The sequence below is a fragment of the Tachysurus fulvidraco genome, chromosome 19 (assembly GCF_022655615.1).
Source record: "Tachysurus fulvidraco isolate hzauxx_2018 chromosome 19, HZAU_PFXX_2.0, whole genome shotgun sequence".
In the NCBI taxonomy this organism is placed as follows: Eukaryota; Metazoa; Chordata; class Actinopteri; order Siluriformes; family Bagridae; genus Tachysurus; species Tachysurus fulvidraco.
In genome coordinates, this window is record NC_062536.1 from 2,017,078 (window position 1) to 2,045,015 (window position 27,938).

Here is a 27,938-nt window from a genome sequence, read left to right on the forward strand (position 1 = left end):
GACGAAATATGTAAATTGATTTACAGTGAATGAAATGACGGCTGAATCACATTAAAAATTGTCTACAATTTTTTTGTTAATTTTACATAACTGTTGTATATAAATAGACAATTTCCTGTATTTTTTTTTACATGTAATAATTGCTTATTGTGCATCAATAAATGATCAAATTAACAGGGAAATAACAAACAAAAACCTAATTTAAACTGGTAAAACAGTAAAACTGCATTTTAAATGGAGATGTCCTGTAGATTATACATAAATATATCCATAATATGCTGTATTTTTATGTTTTAATAATGAAGTTATATTGTGGTAAATTTAAAAAATACATCTTGAAATAAGACGAGAGGAAAATATCACTTTTGCAAAATGTATTTAAAAGCCATCAAAATAGTTGTAAACAACTGGATAAATTTTTTTCAATCAAACTAAGTTAGAAAAGTTATTTTTAACAAAGTTTAAGTGCCAGGCGCAAGACAACAACAACAACAACAACAACAACAACAACAACAACACAGTATGGCATAAAACAATTGGCCCATTTTTTTTTTCAACGTATACAAGATGCAAAGAAGCTACATGTAATTTTTTTTAACTATGACTGAGACCAAGTTGAAATACTCCAGAAGATTAGCCTCTTTAAATCTGGACATTTTTCTGCCACAAACCTTAAGTGCCAGGCGCACAACAACCCAATTCACAACAACAACCCACACTGTCCCTGTCTGGAATGTTCCACAGTATGGCACACAGTAAGACTTATCGATCTCCATAGAGACAATCAGGTGATGCCAATAGGCCAAGTTACAGGTCAGAGGAGAGGCGAGCCCCCTTACGGTAAGGATGCAGGTTTGTTAAGGTATTGTTTTGCATTAAAAACATTTCTAATTGAATAAATGCAAGATACATATAGACCGTCTACCAGAAAGAGTTACAGTGCACCTTTAAGAGTTTAAAACAAATGACATCGTGCCTTAACCATAATACACACTGTGGATTTAACAAAGTAAAAACAGTATCTCTTCTCAAACAAACAGTCAGAGTCAACAGAAAGAGTCCATATTTAGGCTTCACGTCACTCGTGATCTGAGAGTTCTGTATCAGGGTGAGGACTCGAGGGTTCACGTTGAGAGGAAGCTTGGAGTATTTATTACTTTGGTTCCCTTTTCTGGGTTTATTGAGAAAAAACACCTGTAGAATAAAAGCATATTGAGCATTTTATTTGATCAGTAAAAAACTAGTGTGAGTGGCTGTATGTACATACTGTATGTGTGTGTCAATGCATAAATGTATGTGTGTCTGTCTGTCTCTGTGTGTGTGTGTGTGTGTGTGTGTGTGTGTGTGTGTGTGTGTGTGCGTGCGTGCGTGCGTGCGTGCGTGTGTGTGTGTGTGTGTGCCTGCCTATGTGTGTGTGTGTGTGTGTGTGTGTGAGCCAGACTAGACAGGGGAAAGTAGTAATGAGAGCCATGTTTACTCACCTTTGAGGAAACTCCCGAGTTGAAGCGAGCTAAGATGGATAGTAGATAATAAAACTGTAGAGGCTCCCAAACATGAGGCACAATGCAGAAATGAATGAGGAGATGTTTGTGTTGATTAGGTTCTGATACAGACTCAGCGTGTACCAACATCAGCATGTACCAGTTGGACATCTTCTGCCAGACATCTATCTTCTACATGGAAGAACATGGACTCCTCCTCCTCATCAAAGTAGCTGAGCTGAAGCAGGAGCATCTCTATCACATCATCTGAGCAGCCTCTCTACAGTCCCCACATCGTATGAAGCCTTGCATAATTCTGAAGGAACTTTGCTCTTGTTGACACAAACTGTGGTCATGTAGTCGAGAAGCCTTTTTCCCTTCAAATCCAAATTTGGTGTGAATGTCTCTTTGAGGTCAATCCCAGTGAGTTCCTTGAAGTGGACTGACATGCCAAGTTCATCAGACCAAAACAGCCAGTCCTCTCTAAGGCATTTGATACTTTTTCCTGGTTGACATGTTGATGCTGTGTGTAAAACGTGGACTTCATTAGACATTTTACCTCCTCTGGATTGGCATCAGAGTGTTGGAACATCACCTGGAGTTTTTCCATCTTTTGCTGCTGGCTCTCTTGAGTTTCTTCAATGGGCATAAATTTGACATTCCATTTGATGCACCAGTAAGTGTCCTGTATTGCTGCGGTCTCTTGTAATGGGATCTCATCTGTCTGGTCTGAGACATCAGTCTGATATTTTCTTTTTCTTATTTTGGGTGTTGAAGTGTGCCTAACATTTTCAATTCTGTTTTGCAACTGTTTGACAAGGGAATGGTGGCCTGTTCCAACAATATCCCCCCTTATCACATCTTGGAGAGTCTTGGGATAATTTGCCACCATTTCTGTTGCAGCATCAGTTGAATGCTTTTACCTACATGAGGGCATTTTTCCATCATCTCAGTCACAACAATACGGACCATTTGGGGCCTCAGTTTTGTGCTGGGTCTTTTTCCCCCTCTCCAAAGAATGTATCACTTCCTCAGGAAATTTACCGCATGGAATTTCAAAGTTGTCATCCCAATGTGTGTCAAGTCCTGGGCTGCTGGAGGAGGTTGACGATGAAATTTGGGGTGAAACAGAGTGATTGGGTAGATGAGGCTTCCACAGATGATAGTGAGTTGTTCTCGGGAGTGTGGTCTTTAAATGACAAAAATATAAGTGTATAATGATTCACACTGTACAATATTACACAATGTCCATGTCTGCTTTTGATTTTGGTGGTGTGCGGTGTTTTTACTTACATTTCTGTTTCCAAACAGAAAGAAGCTTTCTGGCTTGTACAGGTCTTAATGCAGTCAACAAATCAGCCTCAGTTATAACGTTAGATCATCATACGTCTCGACTCCAATGGACTGCAAGTGCTCTTCCAGGATGGTTTTGTTTATTGCCTGAAGTTGTGGTAGGACTTCCATGATGGTGACATCTAGGAAGCTTTGCTCTGAGTCACTCATATTTGCAATGAAGACAAAAAATGCCACCTTCAAACAGAACAGAAAAAAATATACAGTACATACGGCAGGTTTAAACAGAGCAGGGACATACATCAGGTAACACTTATATTAATGTCAAACTATTTACAGTAAGAAGTGAGCTTTAATTGGACTTTATTTTGCCACAATACTGTGTTTTAGTGGAATGACTTGGTATCCATCAAGAATGTATGAAACCAAAGGATAGAAACCGGGCAGGTCATTAATGTTGATGCAACGTAACCCAAGACTGTCCTTTGTCACAGGATACAGATGCTATTCTGCGAGGAAGATGCCTTTGTGGATATCCATCAAAACATACACCGATGTGTCATTTTGAATCAAGATGAGTAGAAGTTCACCAATCTCCATATACTCATCATTTCTGTTCACAAGAAACTGTGCTTTTTTATATGCAGTGCCCTTGTACTGAATGCCTGTGGTAACTGTGGTATTGCTTTCTGAAAAGGCTAACTCCCTGACTGCATGTTTAATAGTGTTACTGTAGAGATTGGGATAAAACACACAGATATCTTTCACTTGCACTACTGTAGTTTACTGCATTCTTGCCCAGCTAAAAGATATGCCTGATACATCTGATGACGCTCTGACAAAGTTTGGCAAATGTTTTTGAAGTTTTTCAACTGTCTGGCACATCTTTTAAAATAGATGAGTTTACTTTCAAACCCGAGCCATAACCTTTCCATAACCTTATCAATGGACCAAATTTCAAAAGCAGTGCTGAATGATGGCACAAATAGTGGTGCTTGGGTTTTAGTAGAATTTCAGGAAACAACATCCTTCTCAACTCCAAATATTCTTGGATCAAAATGCCAAGATATGCTATCTGGTACAAGGAAATGTTCTGAGTACAAATAAGATCCACAGTGTCTTTTATCTGGAGAGCTACTGTAACTGCCATACTTCATCCTCATGGTTTTGCACTTTGTCACCAGTTTTGATTGGTGACAATCTCAAAAGGTTCCAGTTTTGAATGGCTTGCCCTGATAACGGCTCTGTCAGGGTTGACAGCACATGGCTTTGTAAATGCTTCAGAACTTTTGTACTTAAACTGTTTGATGCGCCTGTTTAAGAGAGAGTGTGTGAACCATTTTTTCTCTTTTTTATAATGCCCTTCAGGTACAGTGCTAGATCACATGACAAAACTCCTTCAAAGAGGTCATGACCTAAACAAGGCGGGAGACCAGGCTGGGATACGTGAAAAGGGTATTAAAGATAGAGTTTACCTTTATTCCTCTGACTCTTTGAATGTTTTCAGCCTGGAGATCAGCAACAGCTGCATCATACATCTCTGGGGTGCTTGGAGGAAAACAGACATTCGGATCAAACTCAAACTCAGTTCTTGTGATTTCACAGTACCTGCAAAAATAATGAGAGCGGCTGAAATCTCTGTTCCTCTGTAAACCCACCTATGCAATGAGAACCCAAGTTATCCCCAGCAATGCAGTAAAGACCCCCTTTTACTGTTTCTCCATCTACATTTATTCCATCTGTCTCCAAGGATTTCAGATCTGCCAACAACTCTGAGAAAACTTTGGCTACTCCAAAACACTTAGGGTCATTCTCAACACACAACAAGACTAAAACATATTATCAGTATTTGAACGCATATGAATGGATAAAATTTGCTAATGAAAGATAGACTGCAAGAACTTTGTGTGTCTTCTTAGCAGAACCCAGGGGATTCACAATTACAAATGAATCTTGGTACAAAATCAGTTTGAGGCTTTCAGGGTTTTCATTAAAGAACTGGTGACATTTGAAAATTTGTACTGAAAAATGTAAGTCACTCTGGATAAGAGTGTCTGTTAAATGCTGTAAATGTAAAAGGTAGGGGTTGCAGAAGTGCCTTTTCTTTTTGGACCTTCACGCTGTGGGCTAAGCCCTTGTCAATACAATTGATTCAACTAAATAATGGCGTGTGAGTTGTGCTACTCAGGTGTTAATTACACAAGTTCATTATAGGGACGTGACCAAGAGACTATAAAGAAGTATACCGATGGCCACAGATTTGCCAGAAAGACACCGGTCAGGTTACAATAACAACACAAAATGCAGTTTGAAAAGCACTGTTTATTGAACCACATTTCACTTACTTACAGTGCACGGCTGCTCCCCCCCCACCCCCCACCCCCCCAGTCTAACAGCTTTGTCTTTTCAGAGCCACACTGGAGTGTCTCCTGTCTGACACCACAGTGCTTTCTAATATTTTGTGTCTTTACAAAAAGCAATATAAAACATGAATAATTTTTATTATCAACTTGCAGTAAAAATGTTGGAAAATATCTAGTTCATATGAAAATGCAATTAAATATGACAAATGGCAGTGTTGTGTTCATGCAGATAAAGATGTAAGTGTTCTGTTTTGAGTCTAGGAGATCATCCCTCCACTCATATCAAGTCAAGTCAAGACACGAAGCTTTTATTGTCATTTCAACCATATATAGCTGTTACAGTAAACAGTGACATGAGACAACGTTTCTCCAGGATCAAGGTGCTACTTAAAACAAAGACAGGGCTGAGACTTAGTAAGTAGATCTAGCCACATAAAGTGCATCTGTGCAAACCTTCTGCAAACAGTGCAGGACAAGACAAACAAGACAGTGCAGGACAAGACAAACAAGACAGACAAGACAGTGCAAGACAAAAGACAGTGCAGACAAAAAGTTACAAGACAATACACAAAATACAAAAAAAGACAACACACAAAGGACAACCAACAGAAACAGTGCAGACCGACCAGTGTAAATACTGTATGTTCAGACAATATTGTTTGCAGTCATATTAGAATGAACACATATCTGCCTCAACACCAAGATGGGCTAATACCTTAGCGCATAGGTGTCAAACTCAATACGAAATCATTTTATATAGATCTATTATTATTGTTATTAATGGCCCGTGATATGAAGTGCTGATAACACACAATCTACACATCCCATAACACTTGCCGAACAATCGGTTACCCGGGAACATTCCCGCATCAATCAAGTCAAGCGTCTGTTGTTGTATACATCCCTATTGTAAAGTCAAAGCTAACCCCTAACAATACAACCCTATTGTAAAGTCAAAGCTAGCCCCTAACAATACATCCCTATTGTAAAGTCAAAGCTAGCCCCTAACAATACATCCCTATTGTAAAGTCAAAGCTAGCCCCTAACAATACAACCCTATTGTAAAGTCAAAGCTAGCCCCTAACAATACAACCCTATTGTAAAGTCAAAGCTAGCCCCTAACAATACATCCCTATTGTAAAGTCAAAGCTAGCCCCTAACAATACATCCCTATTGTAAAGTCAAAGCTAGCCCCTAACAATACATCCCTATTGTAAAGTCAAAGCTAGCCCCTAACAATACATCCCTATTGTAAAGTCAAAGCTAGCCCCTAACAATACATCCCTATTGTAAAGTCAAAGCTAGCCCCTAACAATACATCCCTATTGTAAAGTCAAAGCTAGCCCCTAACAATACATCCCTATTGTAAAGTCAAAGCTAGCCCCTAACAATACATCCCTATTGTAAAGTCAAAGCTAGCCCCTAACAATACATCCCTATTGTAAAGTCAAAGCTAGCCCCTAACAATACATCCCTATTGTAAAGTCAAAGCTAGCCCCTAACAATGGCAAAAAGAAAAGTTGGTTCTGATAACAGAGCCTTTATTATCTAGTTTAATACTACGGAGAGCAAAGTATTTTAAGTTATATAAAGTTTAAGTTTATTTATTCTGAATAATATGTCTGTCTGTTTTTATTCATGTTTATGTTTAAAAAAAAACATTTAGTTTTAGCTGTTCAATAAATGTTTATGGAGTAATGTGGGTTTCATAAGCTGACAAATTAAAAGGATTTATGTTATAATACAGTAGAGCAACAAGAAAATATTTCTTTTTACATGTATATATATATATATATATATATATATATATATATATATATATATATATATATATATATATATATATATACACAAATGTTTGTATGCTGAATAATAAAAAGTTATTTAACATTAAGGAGTATTTGCATTTATTTTATATTACATTTATTTACATTTAGCTACATTTATACTGCCTCAATGTTACATCTGTCCCTTTGAGGGCCACCGTTATGCCAATGTGGCCCTTGGTGACAATGAGTTTGACCCCCTGGTTTACATCCTGACTTTCCTGCATGATGACACACACTTATCAGTCTCTCTACACCAAAGGACTCATTGCTGCCACTGAACAAAGTCATACAGGCTTCACTAAATGTTTTTGTAAATGTAAAGATTTAATTAGAAATTAATTATGTAAAATTATTTCTTTATAAAATAAAATGCTAATAAGACATATGGTATAAGTTAAGTACTTCACACAGATACAGTGGTGTGATAAAGTGTTTGCCCCCTTCTTGATTTTTTATTTATTTTTTGATGTTTGTCATACTTTAATAAACCTAAACCTAGTAACTGGTTGGTCCGCCCTTAGCAGTAAGAACTGCAATTAAGCATTTGTGATAACTTGCAGTGAGTCTGTTACTGTGCTGTGGAGGAATTTTATTCCACTCATCTTTGCAGAATTGTTGTAATTCAGCCACATCGGAGGGTTTTAGCATGAACCAAGGTCATGGCACAGCATCTCAGTAGGATTCAGGTCAGGACCAATAGGATTCTGCTTCAGAACCCAAGTTCATCTCAGCTTGATGTCACGAACAGGTCCTAAAGCTGCAAAACAGCCCCAGACCATCACACTACCACCACCATATTTTACTGTTGGTGTTATGTTCTGTTTCTGACATGCAGTGTTACTTTTACATCAGATGTAACGGGACACACACCTTCCAAAATGTTCAACTTCTGTCTCGTCAGTCCACAGAGTATTTTCCCAAAGGTCTTGGGGATCATCAAGATGTTTTCTGGCAAATCTGAGATGAGCCATTATGTTCTTTTTGCTCAGCAGTGGTTTTGCTCTTAATAATTCATGCAGGCTATTTTAGCCCAGTCTCTTTCTTATGGTGAAGTCATGAACACTGGCCTTAACTGAGGCAAGTGAGGCCTGCAGTTTTCTTCATGTTTTTGTGGAGTCTGTTGTGACATCTTGGATGAGTTGTCGCTCCTCTCTTGGGGTAATTTTGGTCGGCTGGCGACTCCTGGGAAGGTTCACCGCTGTTCCATGTTTTCACCATTTGTGTATAACGGCTCTCACTGTGGTTCACTGGAGTCCCAAAGCTTTAGAAATGACCTTATAACCTTTTCCAGCCTGATAGATCTCAATTACTTTCTCTCTCATTTGTTTCTGAATATCTTTGGATCTCAGCATGATGTGTAGCTTTTGAGCATCTTTTGGTCTCCTTCACTTCAGTTTGTCACTCAGGTCTTATTTAAGTGATCTCTTGATTGCGAACAGGTGTAGCAGTAATCAGGCCTGGGTGTAGCTAGAGAAAATTAACTCAGGTGTGATGAACCACAGTTATGTTATGTATTTTTTTAATTTATTTTTTTTATGGGGGAATTTTGTTTTCCCTTAATAAGTGTGACAAACGTGCGAAAAAATAAAAAACAGGAAGGCGCCCAACACTTTTTCATATATATATCATGTATACTTATAGTTATAATATAGTTATATTACTGGATACATAACTAAAATGATTGTATAAAGGTACTTAAAATGTCTTGTATAAATATATTGAATAATAATATACATAAATACACTGTAAAAAATTAAAAAGTTGACAACTTAAAATTTCAAGGCTACTTGCTGTACAGCTTTTTTGAGTTTACTGAACTTTGGAAAAAAGTTGTTCACTCAACTACAATCACTGAGTAAAGTCAAAGGTCTCATCTTTTTTCATCACCACATCTTTTAGTAATACTCGTTACATCGTATGTGTCAAGCTCAAGGCCTGCGAGCTAAACTTGGCCCATGAGAGCATGATTGCGTGAGTGAATGAGAGTGTGTGCCCTGTGATGGGTTGGCACTCCGTCCAGGGTGTATCCTGCCTCGATGCCCGATGACGCCTGAGACAGGTTTCCCCTTGTTTCTGTCTGCTGTCATTTCCCTGCTTTTAATTGTTGACCCCTCCCACCTATCTGTTACCATGGACATTAACTACACTCATTCTCTTCCCCAGGTGTCTTGTCTTAGTCTGTGATTGCCTCTGTCTTGTGATTGGCTCTTGTTCCCTATATATACACTGTTTGTTCATTCCCCTGTTGTGAGTCATTGTTGGTGTTTGGCGTATTCTCTTGTCTGTTCCTGTCCTGTCCTGTCCTGTCCTGTCCTGTTTTGTGTCCTGACCCGTCCTGTTTTGTGTCCTGACCCGTCCTGTTTTGTGTCCTGACCTGTCTTGTTTTGTGTTCTGACCTGTGTTCTGACCTGTTTTCCCTGCCTGTTTCTGTTTTGTTTATTAAATTAGTAAAACTGCATTTGGATCCACACTTGCCTTTGTCTGACCATGTCACATCGTGACACCCCGTGACCCGAGAAGTTCGGATACAGTAAGCGGTAGAGAATGAATGAATGAATGAAAACGACATATTTTCTACTTGTTTAAATCTTTCATAAAAACGTGCTTTAAAATAAGTTTGCCCAGTGACATTATATTACTTAACTTCAGTTTAAAAACACACAGAAAATAAGATACTTGCTTTAAACGATTGTTTTTCTCGTCCTGCACGTTTGACTGATGATCAAAATGGCGCTATCATTCCACGTGAGCTCCAACGTCCACATATACAGCGTGCATGCACCAACCACCAAACCGACTTGTGTGCTTGTAAACTAGCATGTGTACAGTACTGTATATCTAATCAACAGCTAAACTTAAGCTGGATAAACTATTTTTGAACCAACTTACTCCCACTTAAGTCAAATTTTTTGTATTTTTTTTTGTCCAGTTAACTAATAAAAAATAGTTATTTAAACTTTTTGTGAGTTGGATTTTTTACAGTGTACAATGTCATTATTTTTGTTGAGTAAAATTAATAGTCTAATAGTCTTCATTCATTCATTCATTTTCTACCGCTAATTTGAACTATTCTTGGGTCACGGGGATCCTGTGCCTTCTCTAAATATATAATCTATAGAAATATAATTCTTCAAAAATAAATGTATGTCTAACACAATATATAGTTACAGAAGATATTTCTGAAGAGAAACAGTCTGAAATGTCCCTTTTATAATGGAATACTAACTGTCTCCTGACTCAGGTTTACTGACAGATATAGTGACTATAATGAAGAGAAATAATTTAATAATACAGTAAATAATGTTAATTTATAATTAATTTATTTTTATTTGGCTTAATACATTTAGTGTCTATACAGATTTTCATTTTTAAAATGTAAAGGATCATAAACATTTAGCCTTTATACTCATAAATACTGTGAATTGTTGTGTATTTATTTTGTTGTGTACACATTTATTTAAAATGATCGTTTTGTGGTAAGTTATGGTTCTGTTGTATAGGAGCTCACAGACCTGGGCCGGTGGCAGCAGTGGGCAGATTTGGGTCTTTCACACACAAAGTTTGATTTTTTTATTTTAGCCAAATGAAAAATAATACAGAAAACAACAGAATGCTTTCTAACTACTTGTTGTGCAGGCAGCCTACAGCCAATGGACAAATCACAATTTGTGTTTGCTGTGCAGCAGCTAACGAATGCTCAGTATGTGACCGACATTACATTTTATTAATGTGCTTGCTGAAGCACATTCTTATTCTCTTGCATACTTCTTCTTCTTCTTCTTCTTCTTCTTCTTCTTCTTCTTCTTCTTCCGGACACTTTTTCGGCGCATAACTTGTCCCGCAGCTTTTGTCCTAGACCCATAAATGGGGTGTCAAATCGACCGGCTCATTGAGGAGAGGTGTGCTATCTATTTTGTAAGCGATCAGAATTCCAGAATTCCCAGTATGGAAGCTCAAAGTGGTGTTTTTTCCCCATAGACTTGAATGGGGAATCTCTCTGTAGATGTGCTAACATCCAAAAGAGGGCAACAGACACCAGTGAATCTGTGTAAAGGTCATTATTAAAGCTTGTTGCTATATTTCACAGTGAGCTTCAGTTTCATTACACATATATATATATTGTGGGATATTTTCATGATTTTCGTTTGACGGCTCAGTGTAGTTTTTTAAGCCTCCTAGGACAAGTGAGAGCCGAAACAAAGGACGGAAGTGCTGTGTGTTTCGGTCAGAAACGCGTTTTGGATTAAAGCGTCTCGGATTAAAAGCCTTACATATTCCAGTTCCTTAGACTCTTGGGGATTTTTTACAAGCATTTGTTTCGGAAAATATTACCCCAGTGAAGAAAGGGAAGCGCCGCCTATTTCCGGTGACTATAAACTTGGATTAAATTAGTATGATGGCTATAAATCATATTATGCTTTGTGTGTGAGCTTAATAAAATCCCGAGAGTCTAAGCTTACAAACAATATAACATTCAACCGTGTATTTAATGCTTAAACCTAGTGCTGTGGTGCCTTGGACAGCACGGCGGTCACATATGTTGTTGTTTCTGCCATTTGTATAACTTTTTGTTGTTTTCAACTATCAGTGTAGTTTTTATAATTTTTTATTTCACTTTAAACTAATGTCCTTTTAAGAGCAGCAACGGCACTTTTAAGAGCCACCCATTAATTAAAATTAAGCGCATTTTTTCTTTGTCTCCTCACATTACATCATTATTTTTTAAACATAAGACACGTATATCACAGAATGATAAGAATGACTGTAATATAATAAAGCTGGGGTATTGTTAGTGAATTAATACATAAAACCGCGAAGGCTTCCTCGTCGTCCTGGATGGTTTAGTGGATAGCGAATCCGTTTAGCATACAGAGATTTGGGGTTCGAATCCAACGTTGTACAGTTTTTTTTTTTTTCTAAAACTTCATAATAAAGGTTCATTAGTTGACATTAGTTACCACATTACTTAACATGAACTAATAATGAACTGCACTTCTACAGCTTTTATTCATTTTGTTCATGTTAATTTCAACATTTACTAATACATTATTAACACCGTGTTAACATTACTTAATATACTGTGAACTAACATGAACAAAGAATAAACTTTATTTTAACAATGATTACTAAATACAATAATTTATTGCTCACGGTTAGTAAATGTTAGTTAATGCATTACATTTGAACTAATGATCCTTATTGATCCTTATTGTAATGTGATTATATTTTTTCCCAGTAGGGAACTGACGTCACGTGCAAGCACATTCACATTTTCTTTAGGAAATGTACCGTTCTAGTTATGTTTATTCTACTGTCGTTACAACTTGATGTTTTGTGCAATGTATTGTTTCCTGTTTCAGTGCTAAAAGTCACCACTAAAAGCTGCACTGAATTCGTCCAGACTGGGAGCCTGGATCCCTGCACAAGAGCTCCTACATATAACTGTATAACCCCTGAAACGGAGGGACGAGTTTGTTTCCACTTTACCACTGATTGTTCTGCTGCACTAAATTCCCCCGACACCTAGAAAAATGAAACCACAACACTGTTTGCCTTAATCCTGTCTCTGTGCCTGTTCCTCCGTGTCCCATCCTTCAGAGTGACCTACAATACATACGTATGAATGCTTTTCATAGACTTCAGTCCAGCATTCAAATGAATCATCCCTCAGCACCTGAGTGAGAAGCTGAGCCTGCTGGGAATGAACACCTCCCTCTGCAACTAGATCCTGGACTTCCTGACCTGGAAACCTCGGTCAGTCTGAATCAGGAACAGCATCTCCAGCACCACTGGATGAGAAGATCATCAGAATCTTTCTTCCATCTATCATGGATATTCATAACACACGCTGCATCTGCAAAGCCAACAGCATTGTGGACGACCCCACATACCTATCATACACACTCTTCACCCTCCTGCCGTCTGGAACAAGGTACTGCATTCAGACCCTCAGGACCAGTCAGAGCAATACTTTCATCCCTCAAGCCATCAGACTCCAAAAAAAAACTGAACTATACTGAACACACACACACACACACACACACACACACACACACACACATACACTCAACTGTGTGACCTACACTGAACTATACACATCAGTCACTCACTCGTTGCTGTTTTTGCACTCCACATTGCTGTTTGCACGACTCATTTCAATACCTCGTCAAAGCTATTACATAAGTTTGTATATGTTTACAATTTCTCTAAAGCACAATGTACTTTATAATATACAGTGTGTGTGTGTGTGTGTGTGTGTGTGTGTGTGTGTGTGTGTGTGTGTGTGTGTGTGTGTGTGTGTGTGTGTGTGCCTAGTGAACCAGAGTTAATGTTGATGATAGAGACTTAACAGCACTTTCTTATGTAACTCTGGATAAGAGAGTCTGTCACATGCTGTCACACACACACACCACACACACTCTTAACCCCACACACCCCTCACACACACTCTTCACCCTCCTGCCATCTGGAAAAAAGGTACCGAAGCATTCAGGCCTCATGGCCAGACTGTGTAACAGTTTCTTTCACAAGCCATCAGACTGAACTGTACTGAGCACAACACACACACACACACACACACACACACCCACACACACACACACACACACACACACACACACACAAACACACACAAAAACACACCACCATATCAAACTGTGTACATGATGTATTTACACACAGTTTCTGCTCTTTACACATGCTGTATTTCACATTTCAGTTGATTGCTGTTTTGCACAATACATTACATTACCTCATGTAACTGCTGCTATAATACTAATGTGTTCATTCCAGTATTTATGCACATGCAATATTGTTGAACATACAGTATTTACACTGGTCTGTGCTGTTTTGTGTATTGTTTTTTGTTAAATGTCCTGTATTTTTTGTCTGCACTGTCTTTAGTCCTGTCTGTCTTGTTAGTCTTGTCCTGTACTGTTTGCACCAGGTTGCACAGATGCACTTTACAGTATGTGGCTAGAACTAACTTACTAAGTCCTTAGTTCTGTCTTTGTTTTATGTAGCTCCATGATCCTGGAGGACCGCTGTATATTGTCACTGTGTACTGTAACTGCTATATATGGCTGTAATAAAAGCTTCTTGACTTGAATTGACATAATAGCTTATTTTGATCAAGCTGTGTTTGACCCACCAGCACACAGTCGATGTTTCCCCCTATGGTTTTGCACATGACTGTAGCTGGATGCATGACTGAGAAGGAGCAGTGCTTGTGGAGGATAAACTGAAATTATCTGTATCTCCTGATGTGCTAGCAACAGACACACAGGCAGCACTAGTATTGCTTTATAGGCTTAATAACAAGACATTGCACAATACATCAAGTTGTAACGACAGTTAAATAAATGTAATAACATTTTAATGTTGGTTAAATTATGAGTATTCGTTAGCTGCTGCACAGAAAACTAACTGAAAATAATTCTATTAATAATAATTCCACTACTGACTAAAACAGCTGAGAGGGAAGCAGGTAAAAAACAGACTGATACACAACAGAAAGAAGGAGTTTGTGCTCATATTCACTCATTCCCAGGTGAGTCTCCTCATAAAGGTGCAGTCTAAAATGACTGAGATTAAACAGAACCCAGTTTGGGTCGATTCTGAACTCCAGCACTGGGTACAATGTGGACTGATCCAGTGGGAGTTGTTTTAACTCAGCAACGTTGTGTTATAATGTTAACCCTACATGTTATAGTCATTTATTTTTATTACAAACATGTTTCTCTTCAGAAATACATTCTGTAACTATATATTGTGTTAGACATGCATTTATTTTTGAAGAACTATATTTATATAGATTATATATTTGAAGAACAAAAATAGTTTTTCTACAGAATATTCTACAGAATTATCTATACATAATATTAATTTTACACAACAAAAATAATGACACTGTATTTATGTATTTTATTCTTTATAAATGTATGATGTATTTCTACAAGACATTTTAAGTACCTTTATACAATATAATTTTAATTATGTACCCAGTAATATAGCTATAAGTATACATGTGTAAAAAGTGTAAATTATATCACAATAATACACAAATAATAAATCACACAAACAGTAAAATGAACAGGGTTCAGCTCGAGTTCATGTGGATTTTCACCTGCTGTTACAAATAATCCCTCAGGTTTTTATGGGATTGAGGTCCAGGGAATTTTATCCAGGGATCAGAGGTCATTATAAACTCAGTGTAGAATTGTGTTTAGTCTGATTCACTGTACACGATGAACACACACTTCTCACGTCTCTGTGTGTGTTTAATGTGTTAGAACTAAATGAGTGATGTGTTAATAAACATGTTCTCTATTCTCCATCATGGTAATGCAGGAACACTGGAGTCTTCATCACACACAGATATTCATTAGAACCTGAATATGAAAGAAAAAGATGTGAATTAATCAGCACAAAGTGGACTGTGGTACTTCATGACCAACAGCATGTAATCATCTCTGCTCCAACAGAAACATCATCATCTCCTGTTTATAATGAATCATTCAACATTTCTTCATTCTTACTAACATCTGTGTTCTAACATTTAACTAGAACAAATGAGAACTTCCACAAGTTCTAACAGGATAATGAGCAGATCTTTACCCATCACATCACTGCTCTTATCCAATCACAGGAGCTTTTTTATATAACAAACACTACTGTGTCATTTAGATCTTGTTCTACATTTATATTTAAGTGCAGACTTTAAGAACAAACTCAGGTGAATTTTACAGGAATGACAGAAGACACAATGTTCATTAACAATCACTCATCAACTCATTGGTGACTTTTTGTAGACTGTCTGAATCCCTGTTTTCTGCCTTCACATGAATTTTACATCAACACACTTTACTGAACACAAAACAGCATTAAAGAGAATCGTTAGAAAAATTCTGATTAAACAGAATATAGTGACATTTTCTAACCTGATAATGTGATAGTTATTGAAGAGAAATGTGATGTGTATCAATGTGTAATGATAATGAGGGTAAACTTTTATTAACAGGTCATTACTCACTTCAGTGTCTGTAGTTTGTAATGTTCATCATCCTTAAGATCAGACAGCAGCTTCTTTACTGAGTCTCCTAGTTTATTATAGGACAGATTCAGTTCTCTCAGGTGTGAGGGGTTTGATCTCAGAGCTGAAGTCAGAGCAGCACAGCCTTCATCTGAGACACCACAATCCCACAACCTGTATAGAGACACAATGACACACTCTTCACTGGTTGTACACAGGGACGTTTCTAGTGTTTAACTTTGATCACAGGCACACAAGAATTTTACAGAATTTTAAAGAATTTTTTTTATTATTTGTCAAAAACAGCAACAAAGTCTTTATTTATTTACTCATTTATTCATTTGTTTTTTTGTTTTATATCAAAACTTGAATCTAACTTTGAGCTGCAGATCATTTTATTATTTCAGTTTTACATTTTATTTCACTGTAAAGATCTTTACTACAATTACACATGTAAACTTTTTTAGCTAAACAACCTTAAATCCACAACTAGTATTTTTGTAAGAAAACTAACTAACTAGTCGTCTAAATGAATAAATCACTTCAAAAAGCTTTCACTGATGACTAAATCACATCCAGTTTTAGCTCACATCCAGTTTTGTACCTCAGGTACAATGTGGGATTATTGATTATCTAATTATGGTTGTGTATGTGAGAAATAAAATATAAAAGTACAAGTACCGTACTAGAAAAAGACTTTAGTAGAAGTGAAAGTCACCTTTTAGAATATTACTCAAGTAAAAGTCTTAAAGTATCTGATATTTTACTGGGGCTCGAGTGTCGACCCTGACTGTAGACAGTGTGTATTATTGTGGACTGAGTAACACACACTTTACAGACCAGGGGTCTCATTTATAAAACTTTGCGTAGGATCCCTACTAAAAGTTAACGTATGCCCAAAAGCCAAAAATGGCGTAAGCCAAAATAAAATCTGATTTATAAAACCGTGCGTACGAACACACCTGTAAGCAATGTTCCCTTTATAAATCACAGATCACCCGCAGATGTGCGTACGTGAACCAGCCTCAAATCCCGCCCTGTACACGCCCATTTTTAACCATAAATAGTCAATGCAAATCACTGCGCGGGCACGAGAGTGGAGTTTTATTTTACACAGAACATAGTTCATATATTGCAGTATTTATCTGAACTTTATTAAAACACTCACATTGTTCTGCCACTGATCCATATTCACATTTATTTTTACACTCCAATAAACTGATTCTTACTATTTGTTACATCTATTCTATTTTTATTCTATTTTCTTTTTTATTATTCTATTTTATTTGATGTTTAAATCACAGACAGATTAAAAACATGTCACTACGTGTCATACTGTGTATGGTTGTGTATGTGAGAAATAAAATATTAATGTCAATGTTTTCTGTAACTTTTCTCTGTTTCACATCTCAACAAAATCTCTGTTTTAATCCGAGTTCACATGAACAGATCTTTCTTGAGAAGATCAGACTGTCAGTAATCAGACCTAAAACAGGGTCAGACTCTAATTAGTGTTTGGAGAAGTTGTTAGTTCATTGGTGTATTTTTTAACCCCAGACAGTGAAAGTGTAAATGGTTTATTCAGTATTGACAAGAACAACTGTGACTGTGTTTTATTTATACACAATGTGTTTATCTATTATTACGACCTGGATGAAGATTAGACCATGATTTATTATTAATGTTTTAATATATGATCTTACCTCAGTGTCTCCAGTTTACAGTGAGGATTCTCCAGTACAGCAGAGAGAATCTTCACTCCTGAGTCTCCTAGTTTATTACAGGACAGATCCAGTTCTCTCAGGTGTGAGGGGTTTGATCTCAGAGCTGAAGTCAGAGCAGCACAGCCTTCATCTGAGACATCACAATCACACAACCTGTATAGAGACACAATGACACACTCTTCATCAACATATGTTTATTATATAGTCTAATTAACACTGAACAAAACATTCCTGTCAGATTGTGAACAGTAGGTGGTCCTGGGTAAAACAGGGTGGGCACAGGGTTGAGAAGAAACTCAACATCAGCTGTCACTCAAAAGAACTTACGTGACTGTAAAAAGAGGACAATGAGCTGAAAGAGATCTGTTCTTGAATTATTGATATTAAGTTCATTTGATCTACAAAAGTTTTGCTTTTTAATTTTTAGATAAATAAAAATAAATAATAAATTAAATAAATGCATTGAGTGTTTTAATTGGAGTTAAAATGACTTTGTGTTGGTGTTGCCCCATGTACTCCTAAACCAACTGCAGTTCTGTTCTTCAGCTCTCAGATGAGTCCAATCTCCACTCTGACACTGTTCTCCAGTGTAAACACAAACTGGAACACATTTCATCTTATTATATCCTCTGATTACAGTGTAGGAGTTTCAGGGGTAAAGACACAGTGTGGTGTCTGTTTCAGAGAAGATAAAGTCTTTATTAAACTAGTCTGTTACACGACTAAACACCACACAGAAATGTTACTGAGCAACGTCACTCAATGAAGCTTCTTAAAGCAGCAGCTCCTAGTGAGTGACAACTGGGGTTTATTAATAACTCTAACATTATAACAGAGTTTATGTAGGTGGGCCAGGACTCCACATGGGTGGGACCAGGACCCTGGAGCTTCACCTGTTATATTATATTATTTTCAATTATTGATATTATTTTTTTATTGAGTTGCAAAAGTTTTGCTGGCTTTAAAAATAATTAATCTTTTTAATTTTTAGATTTTTTCTCTTATATACTCTTTTATTTATTTATTTATTTAATTCCTAAGTGATTCTGTAGAAAACTCATTAACACTTAATGACTAATGTATTTGTTCTGAATGTTGTAGTGTTACAGAACATTTCAGGTGAAAAACAACACTGTATATAATTGCTGCTTTTAGTGAGTTATTGTGAGTCACAGAGAGATGATCTTACTTCAGTGTCTCCACTTTACAGTGAGGATTCTCCAGTACAGCAGAGAGAATCTTCACTTCTGAGTCTCCGAGTTTATTCCTAGACAGATTCAGTGTTTTCACAGTCAGATGAAGTTCTCTCAGTTTGGAGGTTTCTGATCTGAGCGCTGAGACCAGAGATGACCAACTTTTTACTCCAAGTGAATCACAGCTGATACTAAAGGAAATAAAATAAAACATAATGAACTCACACAAATGATCAAACACGTCCTCAAAGCTTTCACTGAACCTTCTCATTTTTATAAATACTGAAAGTACAAACACCAGTTAGACAATATGGTTAAAGTGACACTGCAGTCCACATCTACATCTAAAATGGGTAAAGTTAGTGTTTAACTACAGCTAACTAACTAGTATCTACAGTAATCTATTAATAAACATGGTATTAGCTTCCACTGTTACACTGATGACACACAGCTGTATGTTTCAGCTCAGTCAGATGTGAGACACCAGTTTAATAAGACTGAAGATTGTGTGAAGGACATTAGACAGTGGACACTTACTAACTTCCTCCTGTTTAACTCTGACACACAGAAGTTCTTGTACCAGGACCACAGACAGTCAGAAGTAAGCTTTCTGATTACAGAGTAACTCTGGATGGTCTTTCTATTACATCATGTGCAGCAGTAAAAGACCTCGGTGTGATTATTGATACCGGTCTCTCAGCTGAAGCTCACATAAATAATGTACTATAATACTGTAGAGAATTCTGTTTAGGAATCAGACTGACATTAGCTAAAATCTTATCATGTAGTGTTATAGATTAGCATTAAAGGGAGCACTTTGCAGCTAAATGAACACTTTCTAATCAGACATGAACGTTATCACACAGGTTCATGCTAAACTTAGTGACAATAATCTATTAGAATCCTTTCAGTCTGGGTTCTGTACTAAACACAGTATGGAAGCTGCTTTAGTGAAGGTCACTAATGATCTCCTGATGGCTGCTGATGCTGAACTCTTAACTATTCTTGTCCTGTTAGATTTGAGTGCAGCCTTTAATACGGTTTCACACATTAAAATAATGTGGTTTATAAAAGTTGGTATATATTTTATATGTCCACAAAACGTGACTCTGCTCTTCCACACTCCTGTCTCAACAATTGAGGATTAAATGAAATAATCCCTTGGTTTCCTCCAACTTTCTCAAAGGTTCTCCTTATAGGTTCAAAATCTACCCTGTCCAAGTCCAACAGTCTCTCACTTCATATTGATGCTTGCTCCTGCCTCTAGAGTCTTCCTTCTCTGTCTCTAGTTATGTCGCTTTGTAGAAGCCAACATTCTGTTTTCCTATTTAAGCTTAGACAAAAATTTATCAGGGCTTTCGAGCCACATGCACCAAATTCGTATATGTCGTAGACCCTGGTCTGAAGTTTGTTGCTATTACTTTTCTAAGCGATCCAAGTACCGGTACTTCCGGTACCGGGTCTCAAAATGGCGTTTTTTCCCCATAGACTCCCATTATAAAGTATGGAGGTTTATAACTCGGCGTGATACTCTGAACAAAGTTTTAAATTGGTTTACCGACTGGCCTTCCGGTTGTGCCGCAGCCCCGCCCCCAAAATATGCAAAATCCAAAAACTTTTTACAACATGGACATGTGACATAACACTCAGAACAATCAGGGGAACTGCCTCGTGGGTATTCTGATGATGTCACATACTCGTCTCCACTTGCCTCCAAATGTTTTGGCACCCTAGCGCTCCACTAGATTTCATCTAGTTTTATGTCCACTTGCCTCCAAAAAGCACCAGCCTTTGTGAATACTTACCTCGTCAAAGCCAACAAGTTTGTTGCGACCAAGTTTACTAATCTAATTATTATTATTATTATTATTATTATTATTATTATTATTAAACTTCTCTGCAAAGTCAGCTTTCTATGAAAGACCATTTCCACCTCACAAATAAAACTTAATAATGAATAAAATCATTTTGGGGATTAGAATTTGTCATTACTGCAGTAAACATGTTCTTTATGTCTGGTACACAGGTGTGTTTAATATACATCAAACATCCAACATAAAACCTGCATTAACTTCATCATTATTAAGATATTAAGATAAATCATAACTACAAAACATCAAACTCCCTCAGATGTAATCACCTGCTTCTACATGTTTAATAGCTGCCCTTCAGTATCATTCATTTATTAATGCAGTTTTTATTCCCTAATTTATCTATTTACATGAACTCCACTCTGTATCACCTTCAGGCCAGAACATCCCAAAGTCCATATTAGAGTGTGTTCAGTTTCTCTCTAACACTGTAACAGTAGAACAGTTATATTCACATTTACTTACATTGCTTTACTGGATGCTTCAATCACAGGCATCATCTTCAGAACAACATCTTCTGTTATCTTATCTGTACTGAAATATTTACTCAGGTCAAACTCATCCAGCTCCTGTGCTGATGTCAGTAACACAAACACCAGAGCAGAAAGCTGTGAAGAAGAAAGTTTACTTTGTTTTCCAGATTTCAGGTAGTGTTGGATTTTCTCCACTAGAGAATTATCACCCAGTTCATTCAGACAGTGGAACAGATTGATGGATTTCTCTGTAGGAAGATTTTTACTTATCTTCTTCTTAATGTACTGAACTGTTTCCTTTATGCTCTGGGAGCTACTTCCTGCCTTTTTTACTAAAACATGTAAGAGTTTCTGATTGGACTTCAGTGAGAGACCCAGAAGAAAGCGAAGGAAAAGATCCAGATGTCCAGTCTTACTTTTTAAAGCCTGAAATACAGCAACTCTGTGTACATTTGAGATTGTATTTTCTTTCATCCAACGTTCAGAGACCTGATTCTGTTTAAGAACATTTCTCTTCTCCTTCATGAAGGTCAGGTGCACATACAGAGCTGCGAGATGCTCCTGAATGCTCAGATGAACAAAGCAGTACACTTTACTGTGGTGAAGCCCAAACTCCTCTCTGAAGATCTGAGTACACACACCTGAGTACACTGCTGCTTCTCTCACATCAATACCACACTCTCTCAGGTCTTCATCATAGAAGATCAGGTTCCCTTTCTTCAGCTGCTGAAAAGCCAGTTGTCCCAGTTTAAGGAGCATTTCTTCATCACTCTCCTGCTTCTTTGAGTATTTTTCTCTGATGATGTTTGTCTGAATGATGAGGAAGTGTGTGTACATTTGAGTCAGAGTCTTGGGGATCTCTCCACTCTCTGCTTCACCCAACATTCTCTCTAGAACAGTGACTGTAATCCAGCAGAAGACTGGGATGTGACACATGATGTAGAGGCTTCTTAATGACTTCAGGTGTGTGATGATGTTATTGGTCAGGCTCTGATCACTGATCCTCTTCCTGAAGTACTCCTCCTTCTGTGGGTCATTGAACCCTCGTACCTCTGTGACTCGATCCAAACACTCAGAGGGGATTTGATCAGCTGCTGCAGGTCTGGAGGTGATCCAGATGAGAGCAGAGGGAAGCAGATTCCCTTTGATCAGGTTTATCAGCAGCACAGGCACTGATGCTGATTCAGTTACATCACACACTCTCACTGTGTTCTGGAAATCTAGAGGAAAACGACACTCGTCCAATCCGTCAAAAATGAACAGAACCTTTTCCAGACTGGACATTTCTGTTTCTTTTGTTTCCTTAAAAAAGACATGAAGGAGCTCCATCAGACTCAGTTTCTGGTCCTTCATCAAGTTCAGCTCTCTGAAAGGAAGTGGAAATATGAGGTGGACGTCCTGATTTACTTTCCCTTCAGCCCAGTCCACAATGAACTTCTGCACAGAGACGGTTTTTCCGATGCCAGCGACTCCCTTTGTCAGCACAGTTCTGATGGGTTTGTCTTGTTCAGATAAAGGCTTAAAGATGTCATTGCATTTGATTGGTGTTTCCTCTGTTGTTGTTCTCCTGGATGCTGCCTCGATCTGCCTCACCTCATGTTCATTATTGACTTCTCCACTGTCTCCCTCTGTGATGTAGAGCTCTGTGTAGATCTCATTCAGGAGTGTTTGGGTTCCCAGGTTTATTATCACTCCATTCAAACACTGAAACTTCTTCATCAGATTTAATTTGAACTTTTTCTGGAATTCATTCCCACCAGCAGATTCTGGGTCGTACCTGTGATATGGAGAAGCAGGAAGACACGGGGTTCATTTATTAGACTTAATCATCTGTTTTCAGTAATCTAATCACTCTGTAGTATAACGACTATTACTTGGACACTTAAGCCATATTTGAATGCCATCATATGAATTTCACTGCATTACAAAACAACAAGTCATTTGAAGAAAGAAACCACAAGAAAACATTCCAATCAAAACATTTCCCAAAAAAACAGACTGAGCGATATTTAAACACATAATAGTGGCCTTATTAAGGTCAGAGTTCTAGTGTTGTAGTATTTAGTTTGCCCCCTGTTTATCTCATTAAATTACCCTTTAAGTGTGCCTTTAGCAGTGACATTAAAAGTTAAGAGACATTACCTGTGTAGAAGTGAGGAGTCTACAGCTTTAACCTCCTGATGATGATCCATAGACTCATGACTCTTCATGGAGATACAGCTGTGTGTTGGTGATTCTGATCTCTTTCCCTGGAGTTTACTGTACAACATTATACACAGTCCTTTAATTATTTATTTACAATCTATATAGTTTTTAACTCACTTGCTAACTGAATGTGGATTTTTACTTACAATAGAAATAATTCCTTTTTTATGCTCAGTGTTGACTGTGGTAGCTTTTTTTACCTGGAGCCTTTATTTAAGTTCATTTTATCTTTACTCACTAAATACTCCGTACCATTGCACAGGAACTAAGAGTCCAAACCCGTTCCAGTAGCATACAACGCTGTGTACAATGGACCTGCAAATTGGATTCTGTACCCTTTCGCTATAGTATCCATCCCCCATTGAGAAACACATGGAAGGTAGCGTAGGCCAGGAGAACCCCAGAGTCAAGGCTTTCCAGAATCCCAGACCTGAAGGTAGGGTTATCTTTCTGTAACTCCTGGTATAGACGACCAATCTTAGGTCCTGTATAGCCTTAAAAAATAAGATCATCCAATTGTGATCAGTTGCTTTGCTCCTTTCTGTTTGAAAACTATTAGCCAGAGAGCTCCGTCACAGAGATATCATGGTGAGAGTAGGTGAAGTAGCCTGCTGGAGTTTTACTGCAGTAAGTAGAAAAGTAGATCTGTAGTTATAAGGTAAGGCATAATGTTCCCCAGTTATTGTATGTTATTTTAATCATTTCAGTGGAACAAAATAAAGGTCATTTATGGTAATGATATTAATATAACAGGGTTATTTAATAGGAGATTGTGCTTTAAAATGATCACTTAGTCATGATTTTATTTCTTATATGTTGTCTCCCACCATGACTCTTAACTTATTTAGATACGAGTGTGACTTACATCAAGCACAGTAAACAAGCCAGTGTTTCAGCACAGAGATGTGTGAGTGCTGTACAGTGGTGGTAGCTGTGCTACACTAAGACTTATAGACAGTGTATATGTAGAGCAGTAGGTACTACAGGCTGTTTCAACATTATCTTTTCAGGGTCCAGAGTCGAAGGAAAGGAGTCTACATACCACATTTTTGGCATTGTTAAAAGAATTTCCAAGTGCCATTCTCTTGGAACTATGTGCTGAGATGTTGTTAAGTTTATAGAGACCAAAGTAAAATACCTGTCCATATACACATCCTAAAATCTCTAGGTTTTTCCAGATTTTGTCAAGAAACTTTAAACCGCTGCTTTATTTTACACCCAAAATTGTGCTCCATTTCTATATATTTCCAGTTGCTCATTGTCTCATGAAACATCCCTGAGAAGTGCTGACTGTTAGCTCATAAACATCCATCATTTTTAAGCTGTGTTGAGGCCACTAGGATATTTCTAATCTTGAATATTATGTAATTATCTTTATTAATTGTTTTAACTCATTAAATAATACTTTTAAAATAAATTGGCTTAAACAGTTCAATTAAAAAAATTCTGTCTGAAATTCAGACTGTTATATATATTTGTTATATTGTGTAATTATGACACAAAACTCCCTGTACTTATTTACTAGTGTAGATTGTGTTGTTTTGTAATTCAGTTTAATTGTGCTGTTGGACTATTAATAAATCTGTACCTTACCTTTTTATTTTATATTTATATTCATTTTTTTATATATAATTTTAGGGTTTTGTTGTAATATCTCTAAATATGCAACTGATTTTAATTTGTATGTGTGTTCATTTATCTTTTGTGTTGTTGCACTAGTATAATAATTAGACCTTTAAACAGTTAATGGTGAGATTCCTTGAGGTTTTAGTTTTCACTGCATGAATTTAATAAAATTTCATTTAATTTTTTTTGTATAGAGATTAACAATTTACAGAATTGTAGAAACAGAAAAAAACAAGAATAAAAAATGAATACATACATTTAAAGTTTAAAATTAATTTATAAATATTAATTTAAATTGTAAATATTATATATCAATCCGTAATGAGCAAGCCAGAGGCGACAGCGACAAGTAAAAACTCCCTGAGGAAGAAACCTTGAGAGGAACCAGACTCAGAAGTGAACCTCATCCTCATCTGGGTGACACTCTACAGTAAATAGTGTAAATGTAAATAATGTCCTATACAACAGTTTATAATAATGTAACGAGAGCTCCTGAGGAACTATAAACTCTGGTCATCATAAACTCTGAGTTCACTTCAGACCCAACACTAATTCCTACATGATTTACTCTCTAACATTATTTTGCTGTGTTCCATCTTCTCTGACCTGGTAACACATATATACTTCTATAACACTTCTGTTATGAATCTCATGTGTTACCTTTATTTTAATACCAGAATTATTCAAACACACCTTGTAGTTTTTGAGATAAACTCATTTAACCTGAGAATGTCATTTTCAAGCATGAGGCTTAGAAATACATCTTGGTCTCATCTATGTTCTTATCAACCAAATCCTCCGTTGAATGTGTTTTATTCTTTAGAATTTTCATTCCCATGCTACTTAGTTAGAATTCGAAAAGAGTCTATGGAGAAGTTTATTTAGGACTTTAGAGAATTATTATGTATTAACACAGAATACAGTTTGTTTGAATCCCAGGTCCACCAAGCTACCACTGCTGGTCCCCTGAACAAGGCCATTAACCCTCAATTGGTCAGATTTATAAATGAGGTAGATGTAAGTCACTGGGAATAAAGGAGTCTCCCACATGCCATAAATGTAATGTAAATGTAAAGACAGATGCTATTCAGCTAGACTAACACTTTTACATTCAAACTCTAGGTGATTCTTATGACTTAGTTTCCTGTCATTAGCTCAATAATGTAAGCAGTCGTCTCACCTGTAATGACTGAACACACAGCAACCCCAAAACTACCACATTAACATATGAATTTCACTGTATTACAAAACAACATGTCAAACCAAGTGCTATTTATATTAAACACACCACAAACACACTTTTCCCCCAAACACATTTCTAAATAAAAGATTAAATATTACAAAAAAGTACTTGGACACACAATAGTGGCTTCATTACTGTGTTTCAGTATTTATTTTGCCCCCTGTTTACGTAGTTAAACTTCCCTTTAAGTGTGACTTTAGCAGTGACATTAACAGTGAGGAGACGTTACCTGTGTAGAAGTGATGAGTCTCCATCTTTAAACCCCAGAGGAAGATCCTTAGACCAGTCACTCTTCATGGAGATACAGCTGTGTGTTGGTGATTCTGATCTCTTTCTCTTGAGTTTACTGTACAACATTATACACAGTCCTTTAGTCATTTATATACACACTTTATTTTACTTACAGTATATTTCCCTTTAAGTGTGACTTTAGCAGTGACATTAACAGTGAGGAGATGTTACCTGTGTAGAAGTGATGAGTCTCCATCTTTAAACCTCACAGGAACCTCAATAGACTGATCACTCTTCATGGAGATACAGCTGTGTGTTGGTGATTCTGATCTCTTTCTCTTGAGTTTACTGTACAACATTATACACAGTCCTTTAGTCATTTATATACACACTTTATTTTACTTACAGTATATTTCCCTTTAAGTGTGACTTTAGCAGTGACATTAACAGTGAGGAGATGTTACCTGTGTAGAAGTGATGAGTCTCCATCTTTAAACCTCACAGGAACCTCAATAGACTGATCACTCTTCATGGAGATACAGCTGTGTGTTGGTGATTCTGATCTCTTTCCCTGGAGTTTACTGTACAACATTATACACAGTCCTTTAGTCATTTATATACACACTTTATTTTACTTACATTAAACAATACATTTTCACTGTGAATTAGTGACTGTTAGATGTGTATAGTTATATACTGTAATAGTAAAACATTTGGTTAAATCATTACATATTTACTAATAATAATAATTTAGATGTGAATATTTAATGACTAGAACACAAGGATGTTGTAGATTACCAGATGTTTGATGGTGTAGAAACATTATCTGTGTCCAGATAAGGAGTCTCCATCTTTATATATTAGTAAAGTTTACACACAAACACACAGCTGAGTCCTGAAGAGTCTGATCTCTTCTGATGGAATGGATCACACTCCTAGAAAACACACAAACAAATGTGTACAATCATTTTCACATCTTTATTTGTAAAGAAAAATGCTGCTCTTTAGTTTAAATATCCTGTTTAAAACCCCTGTAATGTTTACTTCCCCATAAAGTGCAGAGAGGAAGCTGAAAGCTCTGTACAGTACTTACATCATACTGACTTTAATATACAATATATCCACATTCTTCTAACACAAAGTCCATCAAATAATCTAATAACTTACCTTTAGACAACAGGCCTTGTTCTGTCACATTAATATCACCGTTTCTGCTGCTGATAAAGATGTTTTAACTTGTACAAACGCTTCACAAAATGGAGTCGATTCGGAGGGAGAAACACTTTCACTTTCACCATAGATATCTATACACTAGATGTCGCATTGGGTCCTAAAAATGCGTCAAAACCGCCGCCATCTTTGTACGGTGCTCCTT

The 27,938-nt window shown here is 36.9% G+C and overlaps 1 protein-coding gene across 2 annotated transcripts; it reads right to left on the reverse strand.

Annotated features, from left to right (window-relative positions):
- Window positions 1–17,696: 17,696 nt before the first annotated feature.
- Window positions 17,697–27,877, reverse strand: LOC113663805 (NLR family CARD domain-containing protein 3-like). Of its 2 annotated transcripts, none has more exons than XM_047803882.1 (9): window positions 27,731–27,877; window positions 27,362–27,498; window positions 27,028–27,144; window positions 26,795–26,911; window positions 26,562–26,678; window positions 23,401–23,517; window positions 21,251–23,035; window positions 18,911–19,105; window positions 17,697–17,874 (listed from the first exon to the last, which is right to left on the reverse strand). In XM_047803882.1, the coding sequence occupies exons 2-9, from the start codon at window positions 27,412–27,414 to the stop codon at window positions 17,697–17,699; spliced, it is 2,679 nt and encodes an 892-aa protein (XP_047659838.1). In that variant the 5' UTR covers window positions 27,415–27,498; window positions 27,731–27,877. The 2 variants fall into 2 exon arrangements, with proteins under 2 accessions (XP_047659838.1, XP_047659839.1); XM_047803883.1 differs by lacking the exon at window positions 17,697–17,874 and adding an exon at window positions 18,249–18,321.
- Window positions 27,878–27,938: the final 61 nt, after the last annotated feature.